At 50.6% G+C, this 27,482-nt stretch overlaps 1 protein-coding gene across 1 annotated transcript; it reads left to right on the top strand.

The window, feature by feature from the left end:
• The first annotated feature begins 3,911 nt into the window (after positions 1-3,911).
• Positions 3,912-25,114, top strand: PTGS1 (prostaglandin-endoperoxide synthase 1). Its single transcript, XM_019731246.3, has 11 exons — positions 3,912-4,042; positions 4,134-4,223; positions 10,848-10,964; positions 11,343-11,483; positions 11,677-11,820; positions 14,416-14,597; positions 14,689-14,772; positions 16,471-16,717; positions 19,024-19,310; positions 22,598-22,745; positions 23,976-25,114. The coding sequence occupies exons 1-11, from the start codon at positions 4,036-4,038 to the stop codon at positions 24,329-24,331; spliced, it is 1,803 nt and encodes a 600-aa protein (XP_019586805.3). The 5' UTR covers positions 3,912-4,035; the 3' UTR covers positions 24,332-25,114.
• The last annotated feature ends 2,368 nt before the right edge of the window (positions 25,115-27,482 follow it).

Below are 27,482 nucleotides of genomic sequence, written 5' to 3'. Positions count from 1 at the left end.
CAGAGCCCAGCTCTACCACCTTCTAGCCTGTGGCCTTGAGCAAGTCAGCTTTCCTGTTTACAAAACTGGGGACAAGTAGGAGACCCATCTCGTGGGGCTGTTATGAGTTACAGAGGACACAGTGCACCCAAACCCCTTAGCGTAATGCCTGCCACACAGCAAGCTTTCCAGCAGTGGGTCAAGCTCCGCCTCTACCTCTTCACAGCAAGGTCTAGGGAAAATCTTTGAGCCTCAGTTTTCCCTTTCGCATAAAATGGGGATAGTGATACCTTCCTCCTGGAGTTGCCATGAGGATTTCAATGAGAAAGGGATGTAACACTATTTTATGACTCTCAGCTCTTAGCTTCCTAGCGGAAGTATGTTGTTCATATTGGATCCCCCGCCCCACTGCCACCCCTAACTTACCACCACCCTAACAGTGCATTTCAGTCTCCACTTAATTAACGCCAAACACCAGCTGCCTATGCTGGGGCTGAGGTACGTGGTACCTGGTATTACAGAACAAGGGGATTGGGCCTTGGAACCTAACCCTTACTAGCTGTGCCAACTTGGGCAAGTCCCTTCAGCTCTCTGAACCTCAGTTTCTTACTCTGTAAAATGGAGGCGAAAATACTCTATAAGGCTGTTGAGTAATTACATGTGATACTGCATGGACAATACAGAACACTCTGCCTGGCATGTAGTAGATATTCGAGAAATAGTAGCAGTTATTATTCTCACCACCATGCCCAACCCTAGCCTGGAATTGACTCGGTAAAGAGGAGGAAGAAGAGAACTTTGCATGACACCCTGCTGCTCAGGTAGGGACCAGAAGGGAGAGCAGGTAAAGAACTAACATTAAGTTCCCACTGGAGGCCGGGTGTGCTCACATAGACCATCTTGTTTCGTTCTCACAATAACTCTTGCAAGAATAGCATTAACTCCATTTTACAAATGGGGAAACTGAGGCCCAAGAGGGGCATCTGGCTGCCTAAGGTCACACTGAGAGCTGGTCAGGAATGGGGGGGACTGGGATCTGAAGAGATGTTCAGTGGATTCCGGAGCTTTCCTGCCTGGCTGCGAAGCTGCCTCCAGAGGTGGGGCTGGGTGGGGCTGGGTCATTGCGTGATTCAGGTAAGAGTCAGCTCTGGATTTCCAAATAGTGGGTGGGACCCAGCAGGTGTGAGACCTCTTCAGGGGCATTAAAATCCAAGCCCTTGCTAGGGCTTCTGGTAGGGTTGCCAGGAGGGCATGTGATTGGGGTGGAGCTGGGGGTTGGGTTAGGCAGAGAGATAAACCCCACCCCATGTCACCAGCTGGGTATAGGGAAGACAGAAGGAGGCAGGTCCTTGCTGCCTATCCTGGGGGTGGGGTCTCAGGATCTAGGGTAGAACTGAGTGTTGGGGGTGCTGGCCAACAGGCCCAGCCAGGGAAGGCAGGGAAACTGAGGCAGAGCACTGCTACTTCCGGTGTTGATCACAGCAGATGGATGGGTTGGCAGTCTCCTCGATGAGACTGGGCATGGACCCTCACTCACTTACAGAAAGTTTATACATTTTTTTCATGCATCAATCACTCATACAGACACTCATTTCTTTTTTCAACCAACCAACATTTGCTGGATGCCTTCTATAGGCTCAATCTTGTACTTGGACCTGGGGATACAAGAGTGACCAAGATGCCTGCAACTTAATAATGGAAATCCAGCATGCTACCTGCTGTGACCAGGGATGGCGCAGAAGTTTCCTCAGAGGACAGAAAGAGGTGGAGCCTTATCACAGGCTTCCTGGGGGACACTGGAGCTGGCTTTACCCAACAGTAGAAGTTCACCATCCTGAAGATTAGGAAAACTCCCTGGATGTTGAAGCTCTAGGCTTTGGAGCAGAGGAGCAAGGAAAGGTGACCCTGTGTTGTGGCCTTTTCCAAGGGCTGCGGCAAGCGCTAGCCTAACCCTCTCTCCCGTGTGTATCCAGCTGCTAGACGCTGCTGCTGAGATGGACCAGACACAGCAAGTCCAAATGGGAACTCCACCTATCCCAGCCTGCTCCCCGTCCCTCATTCCTTCCCGGGGTATTATCGCCAGCACCAAGCCAGAAACCTATGTGTCCTCCTAAGACCTCTCTTTCCCTGACGCTCCAGGGCCAATCAGTCACCAAGCCCAGGCCGCTCTCTGGCACCGTTTCTCTCTTCTTCCTCTCCGTCATCCACGGTCTCGGTGACTGCACTAGCACCTCTGGGCTCTCCTTCACTGCCTGCATCTTGACATCTCCAGCACCAGTCACAGAGCCCAGCCACAGGCGGGGCTTGGTCCCTCAGGAGACCATCTGACTTGGCCTTTCTATCATTCAAACGGGGAACCAGAGGCCTGGAGAGGAGCAGAGACTTATCTAAGGTCAAACCACTGGAGAAATGAGCCTCAAACTCCGTTTTTCTGACTTCCTACCTAAGGCTCTTTCTCCCAATGCCAGGGCCACACAAGTGTTTGGGGGTGACTTGGGGTTAAGGAGTCAGCAGGGGATATACAGTGTGGTAAGTGCTAGGCCTAAGGCTCGAAGGGAGGGGGGACCTGGGAGTGGAAGATACGGCCTCATTCAAGCTCTTCTCTCCTTTCTTCATCACCAGAAAGTCCCCTTTTCTTTGTGTAACTGGGTCCCCGAATCTCCACCCTGACCCCATCTCTCTGGCTGATAATCCGTGCCTTATATCTCCTCACCCTGACTTTGTAGATCTGGGCTTGGGGGGGAGGCTGCAACCTGTCCCAACACCTCAGGGTCCCAGGCTGCCTCACCCAGTCTGCCCTGGCTTGCTCTGACTCCCTGGGGCAGCTGGCTTTTGTCCCATTGGATCGTGGGAACAGTTTGGGTGGGGACGTAGCAGAGCTTCCAAGCAGGTCTCATCTCTCCCACCTGGCATGGTTCCCCCTTCCCCCCACCCACCCCGCACCCAAGGATGCCTGGGAGTGGACACAGGACCGCTAAGCCCTCCTGCCAGGACTTCCCCGCTTCAGGGCCCACAAGATGGCTGGTGTGCTGGGGAAACTGAGGGAGAAAGCCTGTGGGTGTGGGGACCAGGAGATTTGGTGACATACGATGATCCCTTCCACCTTCTAGGATCAGTTTCCTCAGCTGTAAAAAAGAGGAGCTGGATGCTGGGATTCTGTAGATTCGGTAGGTAGATGTGAGTCCAGCTGTAGCACTGACCCTGGCCCCCAGTCCTAGAATCGGAGTTAGATTTTTGAAAAACATGGCTCCTGATAATGGAGCACCTACTATGTGCTTGGCACTACATCAGAAGATCTGTGTGCATCATCTCATTGAATCTCACAACAACCCTCTGAATGGTTCTTATTATCCCTATTTTATAGATGAGGATGCTGAGGACCAGAGAGAGTAAGTATTTGGTCCAGGTAACATAGCCAGTAAACTGTAGAGTCTGGATTTGAACTCAGGTCTCCTGGAATTGAAGCCTGTGTGCTCTTCTTTTCTGGTGGCTGAGACTCAGTCAGAGACATATGGCCTCAGAGGGCAGAGTCCAACCCCTGGGGGGAAGTCAGTCTTTCTTGTTGGATCTGTTTGAAGGTAATAGGTTTTTGGTCCAGGAAACCATGTGCGGGCCAGGCTGTACTGCTCCTTTTCCAGCCCCTTTCTTCTCTGGGCCGCAGGGTCTGTGATTCAGACCAGCAGCTTCCAGCCTGAGATACTCTCAGTTCTGCCGGGAAGCCCTCTGCATTGCACATTATCCCTGGGCTTCACTTTCCTATCTACCAAATGGACACAATTCTGACACCATCTTGCTTTCAAAGCTCAAGTGCCTCAAGAATCTCGGGTGCAAAACCACTTTAGTGGCAATCATAGAATAATTAATAGAATGTCTTGGCTGGGGCGGGAGCAGAGGAAGTAAGTGGGTGGTGGTGGCCGAGGTGACAGCGGCTGGAGAGGTGGAGCCAGGGAATGGGGTGGGGAGCGAGAGCGCGAGGCTGGCCAGCTCAGAGTTAGAGACGCTTGCAAGATTCCAGAAGTCTGTGTATCCCGCACCTATCCGCCGCCCCATGGCACCATGAGCCGTGAGTCCCGCCCCGTGCCCCAGGAACCCTCTTTGCCTCCTGGAGGAGCCTTGAATGCCAGTCTCAGCCCTTCATCTCTCTCCCCCTGCAGGGCGGAGTTTCTCGCTCCAGTTCCCACTGCTCCTGCTGTTGCTGTTGCCGTCCCCGGTCTTAGCTGCGGACCCCAGGGAGCCCCCTCCGGGTAGGCGGCCTCCCTCTTTGTGCCCCGGGGAGCCCCGGATCCTGCGCCCCTGGCAGGGCCCCCTCTCCCTCCTCTCCTCTCCGCTAGCCAAGCTTCCCCTTTCTGTTCGCGGTGCCTGGGAGGGGGGAGGGAGCGTAATCTATTGGTGGGGTGGGGGCTCTCTGAAGACCCCCCCTGGGGAGTGTGGCCTTGGCTAGGGGGAGCTCCAGGGCTCTTTTTGGGGTAAGGCAGACCGGAACTCTTGCTCACTTTGGAAGAAGGGACAGACCCTCTCCAGACCCCTCTACCTGTTCTGGGTCCCCTGTTCCCCAACACTTCCTGTGGGGGCCTCTTTTAGAGGAAGCAGCAGACGCTGCTGTGGAGAAAGTGGCTGGTGAGTTCCCTTTCTCCAGCATCTAATTTTCTGGGGACCCATCCGGATTCCCAGCCCTGGTGGAGAAGATCTCTCCTGGTGATGACCGAGGCACATCAGTCATTCTGGGAAGACGGGAGGTGGAAATACATTTACAGAGCTGGGTGCTTCCCTGGACCTATGAGGCCCCCACTGGGCAGATGAGGAAACTGAGGCTCAGATAGATGCCGTAACTCCCCCAAGCTTAGGCTCAGGTTTTGAATTTGGGTCTATCTGACTTTAGGCACTTTGCAAGGTCTTTGCACAGAGAGTTGCCCCACTCCCAAGTGGACCCTGGTTTCATCAGCCCAAAGATGATGGGGAAAGTCAGATCCTGTAAAATGCCAACACCCCTGCCCACCACCATGCATATACCAAGTTTGAGGTGAAAGAATTCAGCTCCTCCCTCAGCCAACCTGCCTTCCCCAGCTTACTGCTTCTGTGCGTGTGTGTGCGTGTGTGTTCACGTGTGTGTGCATGTTTGTGTCTGTGTGCACGTGTGCAATGCCTAGACACGGCTTCCTCCACCCCTGTAAGGCCCATCTGCCTCTGAGTCTCCTTTTCCCATCTGTAAAATGGGGGCAAGAGAAGGTGGGAGGCGGAGGGGTCTGAGCTTTCTGTTGTGATGCTCTGGGGATTTGGGGCTCAAAGGAGAGAAGAAAGGAATCAGACCAAGTTTCCTGGGGGAGAGGGTTTGAGTGGGTGGCTTTTGGGGAAGCCAGGGAGAGGATGGAGGGCGTTCTAGGCAAGAACAAAGGGTATGAGCAAAAGTCTAGTTCCTGGGAAGAAGAGGAGGCAGACTCATGTGGCCAGCTCTTCAGTTTACAAAGCCCGGCTGGAGGTGTTCACTTCTTTGGTGCTCACTACAGCCCTGCCAGAGAGATGTGATGGGTCCATTCTACAGAAGGGGGCTCTGAGGCCCAGAGAGGTGAGCCCACTTGTCTGAGACCCCAGTAGCAGAGCCAGGGCTGCCTAGGCTGCCCCAGTGATGGGTCTTGTCAGCTCCTGGATCAGCGCAGCACTTCCTCTGAGGCTCATTTTGGCCCCATCCAGGCCCCTGGGGTATCCACAGCTCACCCTGCCTGGCTTTCTGTGTCTGTTCTCTAGCCAAATGAGCCATAGGCTGTGCCATTTTGTTTTTTGCCTTTCTACTTATCTTTACATTGTTATATGTTTAAACGGAATGGTTGTTTTCACTCCACAAACATTCCCGCAAGTTTTCTTTATGCTAGTGTTTGGCTGGTCTCCGAGTCTAGAGACACAGAGTTGGGAAGAGCTCCCAGTCTGATAGGGGAAACAGAAAATCCAACAGACTGTCATCCAAGGGGGTCAGGGCCATGATGGAGGGATACACAGGGGAAGGAGCAGTTGCCTCTGAAGCCTGAGGAATTGAGGGAGGCTTGTCAGAGGTGGTGACACGTCACCTGGACCCTGAGGAGGGGGTGAGTGAGCAGAAGCACTGTGAGAGTCTGTGAGGGTCTTCCTGGTGGAAGCAATGGCAGGAGCTGAAGCACGAAGTCTGAACCATGGGAGGCAGATGGAAGCGTAGGGAACAGTGGGGCAAAAGGCGGGTGCTGGCGGCCAAGGTGAGGACCGGGCCTTGGGCCTGAGGGTAATGGGCAGAGTGGATGGGAGGGATGCCTTAGGGGTGAGACTGGAAGTGAGAAACCGTTAAGGAGGCTTTTTCAAGGGTTAAGGAAAGAACGGTGACAAGTTGGGTATGGGGGCAGATGTTTGGGCTGCACTTCCAAGTCTTTGGGGGAATTGAGGTCCTAGGCACCTGGGTACCTCCCACGGGAAGCTAAAGCCTGTGTTTGCCCCCAGAGGAACAGCAAATGCCGATCCCCTGGGAAATGAGGGCTGTACACGCACCTGAGGGCAGGCGGCGGGGGAGGATGTTGCTTCTGCCTCTTTTGTGGTGGAAGAGGTGGACTCCATTTTGGAGGGGAAGGTGATCCTTACTGCTCAAGTTCATCCCCTCCAGCTCCTGAACTTGGCTTGGTGCTCTCTCCCTGGCTAAGAATAGGGCACGACCTCCGTGCCAGGTGGAGAGGCCTGAGGCCAGCTAACCCTGGCATATGGGGATGCTAAGGCCTCCTTGCTACCCGCTGCAGGCTGCCTGTTATTTATAGCCAGCTGTGTCTGTGGGTTAGGACACAGCTTCCTCTCCAGTTGTGCTCTTCCAGCTGTGGGCCCAACTGTCGGAGCCTGGTGTGGTGGTGCCTGGCCTCTGGCTGTCAACCTGGCTGGGTGTAGGGACTGGGGCCCAGGTCTGGCTTGTCAGGGCCCCCCTTTCTTTCTTTGTGGCTGCCAAGTCCCTGGAGCTTCTCTAAATATTATTCTTATGGGATTTCAGTCCAGCCTCTTGTTGCCTGGTGCCTCTGCATCCTGGATAATTTGGTGTTCCCCCACTGTGTCCGGAGCCTGACTTCTGGGCTGGGGGACCTTTCCTTGCCTGAATCCTCAGAAACTTCTGGAGGCAGGCGCTCCTGGACAGTCGTTGTCTGTGGGAATGTGTGCCATATGGGCATGCTGATCAAGCCCACCGATGGGGTGGCTTCTTCAAGTGAAGGCAAGTTACAAGGTTGTCTGCTGGTGGGGCTGGGGAGTCTACAGTGACACAAATAATGGAGAGGGATAGACGGTCTTCCCTCAGAGGAGAGAAGAAGTGGGGGCATAAAGGGAGGTCTCCTTAGAGCCTGCCTGCTCCGCCCACTTCTGGGATATACAGAAAAACGAGGCCCAGAGGGTAGAAGGGACTTGCCCAAAGACACACAGCCAGTAAAAGCAGCCACTCTCTGGCACATCTTTTCCCAGCACCTACTTGGTACCAGGCCCTGTGCCGGGTGTGGGAACTCAAGACACACTGGCCTCGGTGCCTGCATCTCCCCAGTTCTCTTTCTTTTTATTTTTTTAAAATTAATTAATTATTTATATTTTTAAGTGTGTTTTTCCAGGACCCATCAGCTCCAAGTCAAGGAGTTGTTTCAATCTAGTTGTGGAGGGCGCTGCTCACAATGGCCCACGTGGGGATCGAACCAGCAACCTTGTTGTTAAGAGCACCGCACTCTAACCCACTGAGCTAACCAGCTGTCCCCCTCTCCCATCCCAGTTCTCTTTCTTGATGGCTTATTATACAAGGTGCTGTCCACTGAGCCCAGAACTGGGCTGGCATGAAAGCATGCGGGATTTAAGTTAGACTGAAGGAAGGCCTTCTTTTGTGAATCGTTCCCAGAGCTCTGGTGGTGGCAGGGGATGGTGATCCCTCTGGAGTGCTGATTTCATTCATGTAGGATTTTCGGGTTCACCTCAAAGGAAGGGTGACAAACCTTCTTCACCTGGGATCATTTCCAGGCTGTGGATCAAAGTGACTCTCCCCCCACCCCCACCCCTTCCCCAAATCCAGGCCTGGAAATCTCTAGGAGGAGGAAGGGAGGGGAAGAGTGAGACTTGGCTCTGGGATTTCAAAGCAGTGAGGCTTGGGTGAGTCTCCTGCCTCCTGAACCTCGCGTGGGGGGCGGAGGAGGGTGTGGAGGGCACCCACGTCTCCTAGGGAATGCTGAGCAGATAAGCTTGAGTGGTGGCTGTGCAAGGCTGTGGACAGGTCAGCTAGAGCCCTGGCTTCCCCGCTGTGGTGAGGCTCACCCCCAGGATAGCAGCTCCGAGTCTCCTCTCTGACACCCTGGGGCCCTCAGACAGCTGTTGTCCTTGCTGGGGAGAACTTTTCTTGCCCTGGGGCTGCTGGTGTTTATGGAAAGATTGTGCAGGAGGAGGGAGGGAAAGTTGGACAGCCGGTCCGGAGGGAGGGAGGGGCCTCCATTGGGCACACAGCCTCTCTTGGCAGGAGAGCGACCTCCGCTGCCTGCTGGGGCAGGACTCCGGGCTAGGACCGGAAGCCTTCACGCTAGACTTGCGAGCCAGTGGCCCAGGGCTGGGAAGATGAGAGGTGTCTTTGCCCAAGCTAGAGGTGGCCAGTCTCCTCGCTTCATTTTATTAATTCCACAAACATTTGTTGAGCTCTGGCCACCCTATCTGGATCCTTTGGGTGGCTGGTTCTCTCCAGGACCTGGGTGGAGCCCCAGCTGCATGCATGGAGGAGAAAGTTGGGGAAAGTGTGGCTCCTTTACTTGGGGGCTTATGGTGGAGAAGAGCAGGTTGAAGTGGGACAGGGAGCTGGGTTGCGAGACAGAGGGAGCAGTTAACATTCCTGAGATGCTTTCTGGGGAGGCAAGGTGTGAGCTCAGGGGGGAGGATCAGGTCGATTTGGAGGAAATTTGTTAGGGAGGAGAAGCAGTCTGGGTAAAGGAAGAAGAGCTTTCTGACTTTGGGACAAGGGAGGGTCTGCCACAGAACGAGCTGGAATGACTTCTTGAGATCCTTTTGAGATCCCCACTGCGGGAGGGGTAGGGAAACTTGGCCTGCTGGGTGGTGAGAGGGCCTTGTGTGCCAGGGTTGGGATCTGGACAGTGGGGCTCTGGGGCAGGTGAATTAAGCAGGTGAGCAGAGTGTCCTGAGTGGGAGGGATCAATGAGGAGAGTTTCAGACTCCTGAGCCAGCTACGGGCATGGTCCTGAGGCTCCTTGGCGTTGCTGGGCCTGTGGTTGTGGGAGGAGGAGGGTCCTGCCAGGTCCCTGCTCTGGGTCCTGCCTGCCTGTGTCAGCCTGATAAGGCCTTTCATCCAGCCTGCTTTCCGTTGGCCCCTCCTCCCTACCGAATGGCATAAAGATGCCATTGTGGGGGCATGGGGAGCCACCAGGGCTTAAGCAAAACTATTTGCATGATTCTTGTGATTTGCTTCTTGTTTGTTTGTGTGTGTAGGCAGATGGGTGGGGGTGAGGGTGTGGGGTATGAGGGGTGGTGGGGGTGGGGGTGGTGCTGGGGGCCCTCTCTCAGGTGGGGGCCAGGAGGACTCTTGCCCAGGACCGCTGCTGTGACGTGAGGGGCGTCAGGCTTTGCCCAGGGTCATGCTCTCTGATCACAGCACCCTGAGCTGACTTCCCAGGCTTCTCCCGCCTCTTGCTACCCTCTTGACCCTTTCTAATCAGTTGCACAAAGAGGAGAATTTCCCTATACCATTGGCTCTGGGCCTAGATAAGGAAGTATGTTTGCAGAGGGGAACCTGGTGTTTTCTGTGTGAGGCCGGGGAAGCAGCCCGTGCCAGGAGCCAGGAGCCCTGGGTCTGTAGGAGGCCCGGCTCTGTCCTGTGTCCTTGGCCAACTTGCCAGCTCTCTCTGAGCCTTGGTTTCCCCTGCTGAGCAGTGAATGAGCACGGAGCGAGCTCTGAGGAGTTTCTGACTTTGCTCTTAAAGAATCACTGAAGCAGTGCAGATATGAGTAAGGGGGCTGTGGTCGGTGAGGTCAGGGTTAGACATAAGGAGGCACTTCCTGGTGGGGGTTTCTCCAGGAGGCGGGGGTGGATACTCAAGCTCCATTCACTCTCTCAGGAGATTTTTCCCGCCACATGTCTCGTGTTCCCTTGGTCCCTGACCTACCTCAAGATCCTCAAGCCCAGACCCCCTGACGTGGGCCAAAGCTGGGCCTGTCAGGGATGGGAGCTGAGGAAAGTGAGATGGCCCTAAAACTAATACTCTGTATTCAGGGTTCTGGGAAACTTTCCCACTGGGACTTGACTGCTGAGTCTGTGAGGTGGAGTGGAAGTAGAGGCATGGGCAGTTGTCTGCTGTGACTTGCTGAATGACCCGTCTGGGTTTCCTCTTAGCTTCAATTCCCCATCTGCAAGTGCTCATTATGATACCCACTCTTCCTTCTGCTTTGTAAAAATAGAGGGCTGTTGGGTGATCTCCTCTGCCTAGTATCCAGATGCCAAGAGACTGGGGGCTGGTGTGAGAGAACTCCCCACTTGGTCCCTTTCTGAACTCCACAAATCCTGCCGTGGTGCTGGGCTCTGACTTGGCAGGAAGTGAACATTCTAGAAGCCTGTGGCTGCAGCATCTTATCAGCTGTTTCCCAGACTTCAATGTCACAACCTGGGACCTGGACGCTTCCCCTGTCCCCTTTTGGTGGCAGCAAGGAGGGAGGGGGGACTTCCCCTGGGGGCCCAGATGAGGGCCACGCTGAAGATCCAGAGAAGGGCCTAGAAACGGCGGGGCTATGGGAACAGACAGGGCCCTTAGGGGAACCCTGAAGTCCAGTGAGTTAGGACAGTGCTGTCCCTTGAGTCCATGCCTCTGGCCCCAGCGAGAGATTTCCTCTGATCTGTTTCTTATCCACAGTGAACCCCTGTTGTTACTACCCGTGCCAGCACCAGGGCATCTGTGTCCGCTTTGGCCGTGACGGCTACCAGTGTGACTGCACCCGCACGGGCTATTCCGGCCCCAACTGTACCATCCGTGAGCTGGGCTCGTCCTCTGACTCCCCCACTGACTGCCCTTGTCTCTGGCCATGGCCCCATTCTCTTCCTTGCCTGGCTTTGATCTCTGACACTGTCCCTGACCTCAACCCTCACTCCCTGGTTCTGGGCTCTGTGGTGAGTCTTCACTACCAGCCTGACCTCATTCCCTGGCCCTGGCCGCTGTCCTCATATCTGGTTCTGGCTCTGTCATGTTTCATCACCCCCAAGGTCCCATCCTAACCGCAGCCCCCTGACCCCAGCCCCGTATGTTCTGCCCTGTTCCATTCTGGCCCTCGTTCCCAGTTCCCATCTCCCACTGGCTACTTCTGGTCCTGCCAGGAGGGCCCGACTGAGCGGCTCCCATTGTCCCCTGCAGCTGAGCTATGGACCTGGCTCCGGAATTCACTGCGGCCCAGCCCCTCTGTCCTCCACTTCCTGCTGACACATGGGCGCTGGTTCTGGGAGTTTGTCAATGCCACCTTCATCCGAGACATGCTCATGCGCCTGGTACTCACAGGTGGGTGGCAAGTAGGGCCCCCTAATCTGGGGGAGCAAAAAATACTGCTAGTTCTTGGAATTCTTCTGATAAGGGCAGTGGGTGGGGAGACTCTCTGATGCCAGATGAAACAAGTCCAACCCAAGAGAAGGTGGGGAAGGGGTGTAACTGGGGGTGGGAATCCCCTTGTCACCATTATTTTTGCCTTCTACAGCACGTTCCAACCTTATCCCCAGCCCCCCCACCTATAACTCGGCACATGACTACATCAGCTGGGAGTCCTTCTCCAATGTGAGCTATTACACTCGCGTTCTGCCCTCTGTGCCCCAAGACTGCCCCACGCCCATGGGGACTAAAGGTAATGGAGGTGGGGTTAGGGGCCTGGGGGTCACAGGGGGTGCTCAGTTGTCTTTTTTGGGAAAAAGCAGGCAGAAGAGCCATTATTGACCCATTTTACAGACGAGTAGACCAAGGCAAGACACATGACTTATTCAGACGAGGACAGGGCTGGAGAATGAGGACAGGAAAGGGTGATGGGAGGTCTTGCCTGAGGTTCCCTAGAATGTCAGTGGCAGTCTGACTAGTATTTCTATATTTCCAGAGTGCCTCTTTGCCTGAACCTTGTCTACTGAATGGGTAGGATCCTGCGGGGATGGGAGTGACTTACAAGTTGAAATGTAGGAGGGGAGTAATAGTGCGCTTTTTATTTGGTTCTTCACTAATGTAAATAGTTTTACATGCTTCATCAGGGCAGTTTACATATAAAGTCCTCTTTCTTTTTCATTCGTTGCCTGCACCCCACTTGGTCTCATTGGTAGGGGTCTTTCTCCTAAGGCCTTCTTCCCACTTCACTCCTGGTTGTCCAAACACCTGAGAGTTTACCCAGTTCAGAGCCATCAATTCAGCAGCAAGTACAGAGGACAACAGAGGTGTCAGTCCACTGCTGCCATCACTTCAGTTCCCACCACATGGAGTCACTGTTGAGCACTGGTCCTGTGCAGTCCCAAAGTCGCGTGCTTTCAAAGGTTTCAGAACTTTGCGGGACCAGTCCTTGCTCAGTGTCGTTCTGAGTGATGATTCCAGATTAGGGAGTACAGACCACTCCCTCCAACTTCCCTTTTAGTGGATTCCATTTGGAGTGCTTGATAGCCTTTCCTGCTAGAGGAAACCAGTCAGCCATTTCTTTTTTATTATTATTATTAAATTTATTGGGGTGACAATTGTTAGTAAAATTACATAGATTTCAGGTGTACAATTCTGTATTACATCATCTATAAATCCCATTGTGTGTTCATCACCTAGAGTCAGTTCTCCTTCCATCACCATATATTTGATCCCCCTTACCTTCATCTCCCACCCCCCACCCCCCACCCCCTCTCCCCTTGCCCTCTGGTAACCACTAAACTATTGTCTGTGTCTATGAGTTTCTGTTTCTCATTTGTTTGTCTTGTTCTTTTGTTGTTTTTGGTTTATATACCACATATCAGTGAAATCACATGGTTCTCTGCTTTTTCTGTCTGACTTATTTCGCTCAGCATTACACTCTCAAGATCCATCCATGTTGTCACAAATGTTCCTATATCATCTTTTCTTACCGCTGAATAGTATTCCATTGTGTATATATACCACAACTTCTTTATCCATTCATCTATCGAAGGACATTTTGGTTGTTTCCATGTCTTGGCCACCATAAACAAAGCTGCAATGAACATTGGAGCACACGTGTCTTTATCTATAAATGTTTTCAGATTTTTTGGGTAGATACCCAGGAGAGGGATTGCTGGATCATATGGCAATTCTATTTGTAAGTTTTTGAGGAACCTCCACACTGCCTTCCATAACGGCTGCACCAGTCAGTCAGCCATTTCAATCCCAAGAGATGTTGATCTCGATGGGCTTTCAACACTGAGCCTCACGTGAGGTATTGGAAAAGGATGCCTTTACGAGAACACAAAAATTTAATTGTTCCTGTCTGCGAGCCAATTCCTCTGGCATTGACGTAATTAAGGAACGCCTCGTAACACGTATTCTCATAAATGATACAAAGACCTGCTTCAAGATGTCTTCTTGTCTTTACCCCAGACGTAGAAAGACTGGCACCATTTAAAATAGGTTGGCAAACTGTAGCCTGCAGGTCAAATCCAGCCCACCCCTGTTTTGTAAATAAAGCTTTATTGGAACACAGTCACATTTACTAAGGACTGCCTATGGCTGCTTTTTTCCAACAAGAGCCAAACTGAGTAGACGTGATAGAGACTGTGTCTTGGCAAAGCCTTAACTATTGACTAGATGGATTTGACAGAAAAAGTTATCTGACCCTTGATTTAAAAGATACCCTGTCACCAGTTCTCTGTCATGCTTACAGGATCTCATGCACTCCTCAAATTGGCTGCATAAAATAGGTTAAATTTGCCCTATTTCGTAGATGAGGAAATTGAGAGATGAAATGAGTTATCTCTGTTCACACCGTGTATGGCACAGCCAGTTTCAAACACAGGCTTACATTGCTCCAGGGCCCAGGAGTACACGTTCTTTTCTTTTTATCCCCTTTCTTCTTTCTTTTTGTTTAACTTCTTTTCTTTTTTTGTTTAACTTTTTCAAAGGCGCAAACATACACAAAAGTTGAGAGGAAAGTATAACGTATCCATCTCTGGGTTTCAAGACTTGTCCACAATGTGCCAATCTTATTTCATCTGTCTCCTCTTACCTTATATTATATTTTATGGAGTAATTTAAAGCAAAGTCCAAATATCATGCCGTTTCACCCACATATACTTCTAGGGGTTTCTTTTGGTAGAGAAGGTGCCAGGGCCACCTGTCGGGAGGGAGGTGGTCCTGTGGAGGCCTCTCTGGGCTTCCTGTGTGGACCAGTTTGGTGTGGTGAGCCCAGGAGGTCCTGGGTAGGAAGATGCAGACAGGAGGCAGCCACTGTTCTTTCCCACTTGCCATCCAGGGAAGAAGCAGTTGCCAGATGCCCAGTTCCTGAGCCATCGCTTCCTGCTTAGGAGGAAGTTCATACCTGACCCACAAGGCACCAACCTCATGTTTGCCTTCTTTGCACAACACTTTACCCACCAGTTCTTCAAAACTTCTGGCAAGATGGGTCCTGGCTTCACCAAGGCCTTGGGCCACGGGGTGAGTACCTAGAAGGACCTAGCTTGGCACATGCAGGCTGTTGCCCGTGGGGCAGCACCCCGTGATCTGAGTGGGCTCTCTCTGTCTACAGGTAGACTTCGGCCATGTTTATGGAGACAATCTGGAACGGCAGTATGAGCTGCGGCTTTTTAAGGATGGGAAACTCAAGTACCAGGTAACGCTGGCCACGGGGATGCGACACTGGGAAGGGGCTTCCACCAGCTTCCTTGGCAGAGGCTGTGGGGGGCCTGGGTGGTGTCCTGAGAGGGGCAGCTGCAGGAGCTGGAGGTGTGTGCAAGGAGGAGACACAATAAACCCTGGATAAGGTGCCAGACAAGAGAAGCAGGCGGGGAGCAGAAGTGGCCTCTCCTGTCCTCCTGGGAGATGGATTTTAGGGCATCAGGAGACGGGCATTTCCAGTTTCCTTTTGTTCATTTAATTATTCTGCTGTATTAATTGGGAACGACCATGTGCCTGGCACAGGTGACTGAGCAGAGGCGGTGATAATTATGGGCCCTGCCCTCGAGGAACTCACAGCCCATCAGGGTCTACAAACTAAGATGCAAGTTCCATGAAGCCTTTTTGTCTGAACTAGTACTGTCTCATAGAAAAATCATGTGAACCACATATGTAATTAACATTTTTCTAGTGGCCACATTCAAAGGAACATGTGAAAGTGATTTTAATAGTACATTTCATTTAACCCCATATATACCCAGAATATTATCATTTCAACCTGTAATCAATATACAATTAACAAAATAGCTCACATCCTTTTTTTTTCATGCTAAATCTTAGAAACCTGATTTATATTTTACACTTACAGCACACCTCAATTTGGCTGCCAAATTTTCATTGGTGATATATGATCTGTATTTAGATTTTATAAACTTTACAGTTGAAGAAGTAGATCCTCATGCCCCAGTTGCCCTAAGTGCGCTTAAAGCTTTTTCCAGTAGCGAAAGGATCAGTTTTAAAATTTAAATCTAAGTGAAGTAAAATAAAAAATTCAGTTCTTCATTCACACCAGCCGTATTTCTAGTTGCTCAATAGTTACACGTGGAGTGGCTACCATGTTGAACTGTGAAAATATAAACAAATGAAAACTAAACTAAAGACTTCATGGCTGAATCCTTAGGGCTAAGAGCAGTACTTGGCTTATAGTAGGTCTTTGGTGTGTGTTTATTGAATGAATGAAGAACGTGCCATATAATCAATTACACTTGTGATAACCACCACCAGGGAGAAGCCACGAGAGTGTTCAGAGGATGGGGAAGCCTTCCTTAGGAGGTTGCAAATAAACCAAGAGTTGCGTGAAGGTTGAGGAGGAGTTGGGGGGGGTAAGAAGGGGAGAGGGCTTTCCAGGCAGCATGTGCTGAGGCTGGGAGAGGGGAAGGGGCTTGAGTGCCTCCGAAGGAGTGATGAAGGGAAGTGTTGCTGGATACCTGAGTGATTGTGGGTGAGGACGGAGACATCTGTGGGGCCATGATAAGGATTTCTGATTTTTACAAGAGCAGAGAGAGAGGACTTGGTGTAAAGCCAGGGTGTGATATTAGATGTGGGTGTTTTAAAGGATTGCTTGGGCTGCAGTGCTGAGAATGAACTGTTTGGAGGCAGGAAAAGACACAGAGAGCCATTTAGAAAGGAGTCAGGATGGAAGATGAGGGTGGCTTGGAAGCTGGTGGTGGTAGTGGGGACAGAGAGAAAGGGACCCATTTTAAGAGAGATTTAGGAGGTCGAGTCAACAGGCCTCGGTTAGGAAGGACGGGCAGTTACCCTGTGTGACACAGGAGACTGTAAGTAGGAGTGGGAGGGTGTCAGCTGTGTCAGGGTCAGGTGCTCTGCCTCATTGCCAGGTGGCCCCATCCCACAGATGCTGAACGGAGAGATGTACCCGCCATCGGTGGAAGAGGCACGTGTGGTGATGCGCTACCCACGGGGCATTCCGCCCCAGAGCCAGATGGCTGTGGGCCAGGAGGTGTTTGGACTGCTTCCTGGGCTCATGCTTTACGCCACCCTCTGGCTGCGTGAGCACAACCGTGTGTGTGACCTGCTGAAGGCTGAGCACCCCACCTGGGGCGATGAACAGCTTTTCCAGACGGCCCGCCTCATTCTTATCGGTGAGGACTCCAAACCAGCCCTGTCCTGGAAGGTCATCCCCACCGTCCCGAGAAGCAGGAGATGGAGGACTTGCGGACAGAGAGCTGGGATTAGAATCCTATCTCTTCTGCTTACTAGCTATGAGACCTGGAGCAGTTCCCTTCCTCTATGTGAGCCTCAGTTTTCAAATCTGGACACTGGGGATAATGATGGTTGTAAGGACTTGTTGAAATGAATGAGAATGCCCTCAGCACATAGTAGGCCTTCAGGAAATGGATGGCTGTGGTGGTTGAGGATTAGCTGGGTAACTCGCAGCCAATTCCATTAGCCATCCTGAGTCTCAGTTTCCCCACTATTGCACTCAGATGCACAGCACACAGTGCCACTGCCGGTATGTGCAGGTCAAACTCCAGCTCAGCTTGCCCAGCCTCAGGAATCCTCCCATTTCCTGCCCTGCGTGTGTCTGCCTTCCTGGAGCTCGGTAGCTTCTGTGTGACTCATGGACAGGATATTTTTGTGTCCCCTACGGGGGCGAGTCTGCAGCCTAAAATGTCAGATGGTTTCCTGCCTGGGAGCTTGGCCCCTGACACCGCTGTCCAGACCGTGTTCCCTCTGACTCAGTAACCCCCTTTCCCTCACCTCTGGGCATCCCTGGCCGTGGCTGGTCCCAATTATAGTGCTTGATTCCCTGGAGCCTGGAAGAGCCAACTATTGGGGATAGAAACAGCTTAAAGAAGAAGAAGGGGGTGGTTCTGAAGTCCCGGCCTCGCAGAGACCTTGATCACAGAGGGCAAGTTCATGGCAGGAGGCTGCTCAGCATGCTGACTGGTGAGGAAGCTGTGACCAGGGCAGATGCAGCTGTACACCCAGTACTTCAGTTAACCCTCTCCAACAACCTTATGAGCCACATATGACTACCCTGGTGAAAATTAAGATTCAGAGAGGTTAAGTGAATTCTCCAAGACCACTCAGCAGAGGAAGACTTGACTCAGGTCTGGCTGCCACCCAGGTTCATGCTACTTCTACCACATCACCAGGGGGGCTTGTTCCTGAGTGGGGAGGGGTTGCATGCCTTAGTCTGAACTTTTGTGATGTGCGAACATGGGGAGGAGATTCTCCCCTCACACCTACACTTGGGGCTCCTGCTTGTCGCCTACATGTACTGACACTTCCTATTGTACCAGGCCCCGTGCCAAGCAGTTTAGATGCATTTGTTCTCTACTCCTCCCAGCCACCCTATGAGTCTGAACTGATATTATTATAAGACACATTTCTCAGATAAGGAAAGTGAGGTTCAGAGAGATTAAGTAACACGGCCCAAGCTCAGGTGGCTAGAATTGGTGAGGCCAGGATTTGGACCCAGGTCTGCTGATTGCAAACCCAGTGGCTCCAGATCAATTTGCTGAAAGCCAATTTATCTAATGGCTGATTGGCCAAAATATCTGTTTCTTTTAGTATCTAGATGATCGGTTTTAATTTTGTTGTGGAATGTTCAATTTGCTTCTTTCCTGACTCTTTGCTTTGTAGCTGGTTACTGAGGGAGCAGAGGGGGAAAAAAATCTATGCATAGGAATTCTGATATATAAGAACATGTAAGAAATACATTTGGGACTAGATTGACCTTCTGTCCTCAGTGTCCCTCTCTTGCTGCCACAGCAGCTGACAGAGGGGTCTCTCCGAAGCCCCCGCATTACCCTCCTGGGCATGCTGAGAACCCTAAGTTCACCTCCATTTTTCCATATTTTGTGGCCTCTCTAACTTTTTATTTTTTTATTTTATTGGGCAATATTGGGGAACAGTGTGTTTCTCCAGGGCCCATCAGCTCCAAGTCGTTGTCCTTCAATCTAGTTGTGGAGGGCGCAGCTCATCTCCAAGTCCTGTCTCCATTTTCAATCTTTAGTCCACCATCCCATACGGGGAATTGAACTGGCAACCTTGTTGAGAGCTCGCGCTGTAACCACCTGAGCCATCCGGCCGCCCCTCCAACTTCTTTTAATGGGTTATGGGAGGGTGGCCACCCAAGGCTCACAGAACCAGTTCTCAGACACTTCCTTTGCATGTTCTGGTTAGTGGGGCCCACAACCTCCCTTCGTAATGTAGGAGCAGGTGGCGGTCCTAATTTGGGACGTAAGTCCAACCTGAGGCAGAAAATTCTGTTTTCACACCTCCCTACAAAAAGCCAACGTGAACGTGGCCGAACGAAATGAAACAACAGTAACAGCAATGAAGAAGCAAAAGCAAGCATTTTTCAGGAACTGGCCTGCTTGCCACGCCAGGTGACTAAATGGCTGTGCTCTGCTCACCCTTCCCCCATACTCCCCCCCAGGAGAGACCATTAAGATTGTGATTGAGGAGTACGTGCAGCAGCTGAGTGGCTACTTCCTGCAGCTCAAGTTCGACCCAGAGCTGCTGTTCAGCAGCCAGTTCCAGTACCGTAATCGTATTGCCCTGGAGTTCAACCAGCTATACCACTGGCACCCGCTCATGCCCGACTCCTTCAAGGTGGGCGCCCAGGAGTACAGCTACGAGCAGTTCCTGTTCAACACCTCCATGCTGGTGGACTATGGGGTCGAGGCCCTAGTGGATGCTTTCTCTCGCCAGATAGCCGGCCGGGTAAGTCTCAGAGGAGCCTTGGTGAGGGCAGGTGGGCTCTGGGGTCCAACAGACCTGGATCCAAACCCTGGTTTTCTTTTCTGTAAAATGGGGACAGTGTCGCTCCTACAAGGTGGTTGTTAGCATTCCTTCGTTCATTCTCTTGTTCTCTTGTTCATTCAGTAACACCAGGCATTGGTCCAGCTGCTGGGGATACAGTGATGTGAACAAAACCAGTGTGCTCTTTGGGTCTTTGTCCTTTTAGCACTTCCACCTTAGAAGGGGGCACTTGTCACATGACAGCGATCATCATTTGAGTACTTACTATGTGGTAGGCACTGTGCCAAGTGCTTCTCTGATGTGATCAGAATGAGAAGAACATGTTAGGAACCACGAGAAAGCCTGCAGTGCTCTGGGAACTCGGAGAGGGTCTTCCGAGCCAGAGTTAGGGACTGTGGAGAAGGAAGGGAAGTTTGAGCAGAGATCCAAAGGATGGATAAGATTCTCCCGGGGAAAGAGGTAGTGTTAATGGTGAGGGGTGACTACGTTCCAGGTGGAGGGGACAACATGGCAAAGGCCTGGGGGTCAGAGGGCATGGCAACTTGAGGGCCAGGAGGACATTCAGGGTATGGTAATAGATGTGAAAGTGCCTGCACACAGTAGGTCTATTAAATCACAGGCCTCTGTTTGGGGCTGAATGTTCCCCCTACTGATCCATATGTTGAAATCCTAACCCCCAGTACCTCAGAATGTGACTGTAGGTGGACACAGGGTCTTTAAAGAGGTCATTAGGTTAGATGGGGTCATTGGGTGGGCCCTAGTCTGACCAGTGTCCTTATGAGAAGCCAAGACAAGGATGTAGACATGTACAAAGGGAAAACACTGGGAGAACATGGCCATCTATAAGCTAAGGAGAGAGGCCTCATGAAACCAAACCTGATGACTCCTTGATCTTGGACTTCTAGCCTCCAGAACTCAGAGGAAATACATTTCTGTTGTTTAAGCTGTCCAGTTGGTGGTACTTTGCTATGGTGGCCCTAGCAAACTAATACAGGCTTTTCCCCAGGAATTCCTACCCAACCCCCTCCTCTTCCCCATATTTGGAAGCTCCCATCTCAGCTCCCCTCATCCCGTTTTGCTCTAATCCTTGTCCTATCACGAAGTTGTGGTATCGTATGAATTGAGGTTTCTTCCTGGTAATTTGACTGAAATTGGCATATGCTGCCACCAATGGGCAGCTGCTGGCTGCTTTGTGGGCACTCTTTTCTGTGGGGACACAGACAAGAACAGAGACAATAGCTTTTGTTTGGAGCTACGGTTTCCAAAGAATTTTCAAGGAATGACCATGACGATGCGTGTGAAAAGCCCTGCTATTTTCTGACACAAGGGAGAGAAGGGCAACAGAAGAGTGTTGACTCTCCGGATTTTAAAGAGAGCATGAGAAGTGATAAAACACCATACATGGCCTCCACCTTGGGGTCATCATGTGACAACATTGTGAGATCTGCTTTGCATACTTTATCTTGCTTATTTCACCACAACCGTATCAAGTGGATGCTCTTACTTCCCCCATATTTGCACAGGAGGAAACTGAGACTTAGCTTCAGTAATTTGCCCAAGGTCCCTGTGTTAGTTTCCCAGGGCTGCAAAAGGACCACAAATTCGGTGACGTTAAACAGCAGAAATTGATTCTTTCACAGTTCTGGAGGCTGGAAGTCCAAAATCAAGGTGCTGGCAGAGCTGTGCTCTCTCTTAAGGGGAGACTCTGTTCCACGCCTTTCTCTCAGCTTCTGGTGTTGCCAACAAGCCTTGGATTGTAGGATAATTGTACCAAGATGGTGCTCTCCCTGTGTCTCTGGTGTTTCCTCTTCTCAGGACAATAGTTATTGGACTAGTGCCCACCTGAATGGAATATGACCTCAACTTGATTACAGCAATTTCCAGATAAGGTCACATTCGTAAGTGCTGGGAGTGAGAAGTTCAACATATCTTTTTGGGTCACCCAGGTCAACCACAACAACCTCACAGCTTGTAAATGGTTGAGCCGAGACTGGGACCAGCCTCTGACAGCTTTGATGCAAGGTGTATAATTTCACCCAAATATGCTCTTCCTCTTTCCCACGCAATTGTATATGTTCTATCCAAATTCTTTCTTAAGCATTAACGTTTTCAATTCATCTGAACAACAGAGTTTTCTTTAGACTAATGCTCCTTAATAGTTATGAATCAGAGTTTTTTTTTTTTTCTTTCTTTTTTTTTCTAGAGCTTTCTTTATCTCACCCCCAGGACTTATGAATGTGACCCAATGGCTTTGAGACCCATTGTCCCTTCATTCACAAGATATTATACCACCTATTAGTCTTGGAGTTAAACTCCAAGTTTAGTTAAGCTAAATTTGTTTATATATATTATAGTTTTCCTGGCAAGATTTTAGCTCCCGCCTTGCTAGCTTATGACGGTTCCCTTCCCAGCAGGAAGGAGAAACAGATATAGTCACTTATGCTCCTGTGAGTGGCTTTATCTGGCCTGAATGGAGTGACTTGATACTCTGTTTTCTACTTTCTAGGCCTGAGTTTCTGTCCTAGTGGTGGCTGGTTACTAGGGGTTCACTTTTTAATACTAGATGCTCAGTAAATTTTGTTGAATCTCAATATGATGATATAGGGAATGAAAACAATAGCAATAGATTCCTTAGTAGAACCCCTTAAAAGAGTAAACATCTCTATTCTATGATAAGAACTGATTTGGAGAGTGACAGACACATGTTAGTTCTGCCAGGTATAATTTTAAAAATATCGTGGGAAAGCCCTAAAATTTTGGCCTCTCAAGAGAATATTCGTCCATCCTCCTGTTTCCAACCCTTGCCAGCTCAGAGAGCCTTCTGTCCCTCCAAATTTCATTTCCAAAGCTGGAATACCTGTCCCCTCTGCTTGAGCTCTTGGCTGTGACCATACTGGCCATCTCCTCTGCAGAGTCCTAGTTGCTAAACCTAATAGTTCCAGAAGCTTCCTTAACAACATGTTGGGGGTTCTCACCTAAATTCAAAGGGCTTGGGAACAGTGTGGCTGGTGAGCCACTACAGAGGTCCCCTTGGCCCACTCCACACTTTGAAGATGAGGAAGCTGAGACTCACAGGGGGTCCCTGAGAAAGCATGGAGTCGCAGGCCTGATGTCAGGTCCCCAGCATGGTGAGGGTTAGGCTGACACATGCTCTCCGTCCTAGCTCAGGAAGGACTCCCGACCTGAAGTTCTTCTCCAGGACAGTGTGGCCCGGCTCTCAGACCATAGCTGTGTTTATCTCTTGGCAGATCGGTGGGGGTAGGAACTTAGATGAGCATGTCCTGTACGTGGCCATGGATGTCATCAAGGAATCTCGAGAGCTGCGGCTGCAGCCCTTCAATGAGTACCGCAAGAGGTTTGGCATGAAGCCCTACACCTCTTTCCAGGAGTTCACAGGTGAGCAGCTGCTTCCTGGATGTGATCCCTGCCCTCCAGGGACTTGCACGAAAGTGAGGGAGACATCGAGGAAACACAATGGGCCAATCCCTGTCGCCAGCACTGTGATTAAGACTACGGGGGTGTGGGATGACAAATAACCTCACCTGGGGAGAGAAGGTGGCTTCTCAGCTGGGTCAGAAGGATCAATAGGGATTTTTCCAGATAAAGAATAGAGGGAAGAGCATTCTAGGTAGAGGAACAGAAAGTACAAAAGCACAGAGGTCATAAAGAATGAGTCTACCAGGGAGAATAGCCATAGGTTGGCTGGAGTAAGGGGCTTATGTGGGGTGGGCGGGGGTTAGTGATGGAAGGTTGGGAACAAATTGTGTAGAATCATGGATACTATGCTAAACATTTTGGGTTTTACTCTGTTTAGTGGTTCCTAAATACCCATTTATGGACCAGCTACCTAGAATCACTTAGGTGATTTTAACTGATGAAAAATACCAAATCTTAGATGTGTCTCCCAGAGATTCTGATTCGGTAGAGCTGGGTGGTGCCCAAGACTCGTGTGTGTGTGTGTGTGTGTGTGTGTGTGTGTGTGTGTGTGTACTGTTGTTATTGTTATTGTTGTTGACAATCCCCAGCTGTTGGGCAGCAAGTTTGGGAACCCTTGTTACAAACAATGGGGACCACTGAAGGGTTTTGATGAGGGTGTGACACAACCCATGACTGTGTACATACTAGTGTCCTGCAGAAGGTGGATTTGAGGAAACAGGTAGGGAAACTCAATGACAGTCTAGAAGGGTGAAAAGAACACTGTCACTCAATCTCTGTGTGAGCTCGGACAAGTTACATTACATCTCTGAGTTCCAGTAGAATGCAGGGTCTTAGACCAGGATAAGACCTTAAAACCTTTCTGTGAAGGAAACAGATGGGTCGCTTCTCCCTGCTATAATGATCAGCTCATTAGGGCACAAAGAAGTGAGATGAGTTGCTCAAGGTCACACGCTGCTTGGGGCAGACCCAGGCCCTTGACTCCTTCTTCAGTAGTGAATTCCTTCCCTAGATGCAGCCCTGGAGAAGGGTTGATTAGCCAGGCCAGATTTTGGGGTATGTGTTCCATTGCTTAAATTGTTCTGAAGTCTCTTATTCTTCCCAGAAAAAGATGGACCTGGAAGTTTCCCTCCCTAGATTAACCTTAATGGATGATATCGTGATTCTGACTCTAGCTTCTCCACCTTGTAGGAGAGGAGGAGATGGCAGCTGAATTGGAGGAGCTATACGGAGACATTGATGCCTTGGAGTTCTACCCGGGACTGCTTCTTGAGAAGTGCCATCCAAACTCCATCTTTGGGGAGAGTATGATAGAAATTGGGGCTCCCTTTTCCCTCAAGGGCCTCTTAGGGAATCCCATCTGTTCTCCTGAATATTGGAAGTCAAGCACATTTGGTGGCGAGATGGGCTTCAACCTTGTGAAAACAGCCACACTGAAGAAGCTGGTCTGCCTCAACACCAAGACTTGTCCCTACGTTTCGTTCCGTGTGCCCGACGCCCACGAGGATGATGGCCCTGGTGTGGAGCGGCCATCCACAGAGCTCTGAGGGGGCAGGGCAGCAGCATTCTGGAGGGGAGAGTTTTGTGCTTGTCTTTCCAGAATGCTGAGGCCAGGGTTGACCGTCTGAAGCGTTCGGTTTCTAGTTTGGCACCGAGAGTATCAGGGTTGACATTTCAAACTTCGTGTCTTTCCCCCGTTGTCTGGAATATCATGGTCTTGTTTGTCATTCTAAAGTACTGAATTCCTGGTTAACCATCTAGAATGTGAGGAGTGGGTCTCATTGGCATGCCCAAACACTGGGCTTCTGGCCGACACCTAGAATGTCCGATATCTGGTTGATGTGGAATATAGGCATTCTAGGATGTGGAGCTCCTGATACAATCATGTAGAAAGTTAGGGGGTTCTAATTTTGCATTCTAGAATTTTGGGGGACTGTCCAGAATGTTGACTTTCTGATTGGCGATCTAGAAGGTTGTGTTGCTGGTTGTAGATCCAGAATAGTGGCTTGTGTGCTAGATTAGTCCTGGGCTGAATGTCTAGAATGTTGATTTGATTCATTTTCCTGTTCAGTGAGCTAGCCACAGAGCCGGAGAATCTAATGAATGTCTAAGGAGAATGTGTTGCCTGAATCTGTGCCTGCACTGAGGGGCCAAGGAGGTGGGGTGTTCTTCTTGGGGCCCCAACTTAGACCTTGGTCTGAGGATACAGAGGGAGAAGGTGGGCTTTTTCCAGGCCATCGGTTGGAAACAACTGGAGCTCTGTCTCCATCCAGGTCTTGACTCACGGCAGCTGTTTTTCATGAAACAAATAAAATTCTTTTTCCAAATTGCCTGCTATGTAGCTCTTTTGATTCCATCCCTAGAAGCAGAGGCAACACTGACATGACCTTTCTCCTAGCCACAGCACAGGGCTTTCCACTGGGACCCCTGGGGCTTGTGACTGTCTAGAACTTCTACCATTGATGCTTCATGTACCCCCGGGGGCTAGGCGTTACCTCCTCCAGGCTCGCCTAAAACACACAACTCCCCAACTGCAGGACTTGCAGCATTCAGCTCCCACCGTCTGACTAAAACAAGTCCCTCTTTTACAGAGCCTACAACAGAGATGAGGGGCATCTTTGTGCCAACTTTACACATTTAATTCTCATTTATTCTCACCTCAGCAGTAGATAAGAGGTGTATAAAAATCCCCATTTCCAAACAGAGGAAACCGAGATTCAGGGTGGTCACGTGACGTGCCCCACAGGTGCCTGAGCCAGGTGGGGACTCAGGTCTGGCTGAGTCTAGAGCTGTGCTCTTTCTCCCATCCAGCTTCCTCTTGCTTCCTGGTTTGACTCGGTTCCAGGCCCGAGCTTGCCTGTCTGACTCAGGGTCAAAGGCAGAAGTTGGGGTGAAGCCTCCAACTTGCTTCCGTGCTATTCGTTCAGTCACAAATATTTATTTTCCTCACTGCCTACTACACACCAGTTATTGTCACAGGGTTGGGGTTGCAGCAGTGAGTGATCAAGACAGACAGGCTTCTGCAGGTATGGAGCTCACATTCCAGTGGGGGTAGAGCAGACGAGAAACAAGAAAATAGTAAGTGTGATCTCCCTTCGAACTCACTTTTCTCTGCCCTCCGAAGCTTAACACCTGAGCACATGACCCTTTCACCAGCCACACAGACCCGCATAGCCAGCAGAGAGAGAGGAGAGGTAAGGGAAGAAGTTGGGAAAGGTCCTTTGTGCTCTGCACTTTGGGCTTTGGGCTTTGGAGATCCTGGGGAAGAACAATGGCCCAGAAACAATGGGGGGCGGGGAATTGGAGTCCAGGCTGAGGGGCCCTTGTCTTATAGTCCAGAAAGCCCTTCTTTCTCTTTTGTTGGCTGTTCTCTTTTGTTGGCCATTCCCTCCTGGCCTTGTTGGATGCAGAAAATGCAGTCTTTCCCTGCTCCCCTAGTTGCTCTGATTTGGAAGGATTGTTGGGTGCTGCAAGTGGGGATGGAATGCTTGTGTCTTGTCTTGCTTGCCTGTGTCTATCTCCTCTCTTCTGCTAATACCCCTACTTTGCCTGAGAATCTTCCCTCTCTTGTTAATTTCAGTCTTGGTGGCTCCATCATGAGTCCCATCCAGGCCAAAGGGTGGGCCTGCGACTCATTCCCAGCCAGCCAAACACCCTCTCCTTACAAATCGTCCCTGAGTGGAGACTGAGATGACTGACTCGGATCTATCCCCATAGCTGTGTTCTGAAAAGCCTGTGCATTTGTTCCCGCTTCCAAGTTCCCCAGGGAAGTCTGGATTCCTAAACTCAGGACTTCAGCTTTTCCTTCCACCTGGGGGGATGTGCTATGAATCTCCATTTCACTGAAATGGATCAGAGTGTGCGTCTGCTGCTTGCAACCAAACCTTAATGGCTTTGAGGGGACAGAAACACTATGATGGCTCTGGAGGGAATTGTGATCAGCAAATTGTGATCAGCAAAGACACAAACAAGCTAGTGCGTTAGAAAGAGTACCCTCGGGTAGGGTGGATAATAGAGCAGGAAGAACCAGGGGCTGCAAGAATGGTGGTGAGAAGGCTGTGGCCCTGGTCCAGCAGAGAGATGATGGCTGCCGGGGCCAGGTGAAGGGCTGTGGACAGAAGGATGGGGTAGATTTTAGGGGTAGTCTTTTCTTGAATGCAGCTGCCTAGATTGGATGGACTTTGTTTTGTACGGACAACTGTGTATGAAAATTTTGCAAATAGAAACTTAGGTCAAATGCACCAAGAAGCCTTTTTAAAGTCAAGGATCTTAATGCTCATAATATGAATGCCCATTCCTGGGAGTTTGCTTTGGTGGGTGTGATGGTGAGTTTTACGTGTCAGCTTGGCTGGGCTACAGTTCTTTAATCAAACCCCAATCTAGATGTGACTGTGACTGTATTTTGCAGATCTGGTTAACATCTCTAATAAGTAAATGAGATTACCCTTGGCAATGCGGGTGGGCCTTAGCTAACCAGCTGAAAGGCCTTAAGAACAAAAACTACTTCTAGATACACAGAAGACAGCATCAACTTATATAAGACAGCATCAACTCCTGAGTTTTCAGCCTGGTGGTCTGCCCTGTGGATTTCATACTTGCCAACCCTGACAATTGTGTGCGCCAATCCTAAAAATAAAACTCTACACACACACACACACACACACACACACACACACACACACACACACACACAGACAC

Source organism: Rhinolophus sinicus, chromosome 16 (genome assembly GCF_057876585.1).
Source record: "Rhinolophus sinicus isolate RSI-liver-muscle chromosome 16, RSI-T2T, whole genome shotgun sequence".
NCBI classification, from domain to species: domain Eukaryota; kingdom Metazoa; phylum Chordata; class Mammalia; order Chiroptera; family Rhinolophidae; genus Rhinolophus; species Rhinolophus sinicus.
This window is presented reverse-complemented; position numbering and strand designations above follow the sequence as displayed.

What these genes read in the sequence shown, in the direction of transcription:
- PTGS1 (XM_019731246.3), top strand. An exon ending in CGGCCCCAACTGTACCATCC is followed by an intron (nt 10,965 to 11,342) that starts GTGAGCTGGGCT and finishes TGTCCCCTGCAG; the next exon opens with CTGAGCTATGGACCTGGCTC. An exon ending in CTCTTTCCAGGAGTTCACAG is followed by an intron (nt 22,746 to 23,975) that starts GTGAGCAGCTGC and finishes TCCACCTTGTAG; the next exon opens with GAGAGGAGGAGATGGCAGCT.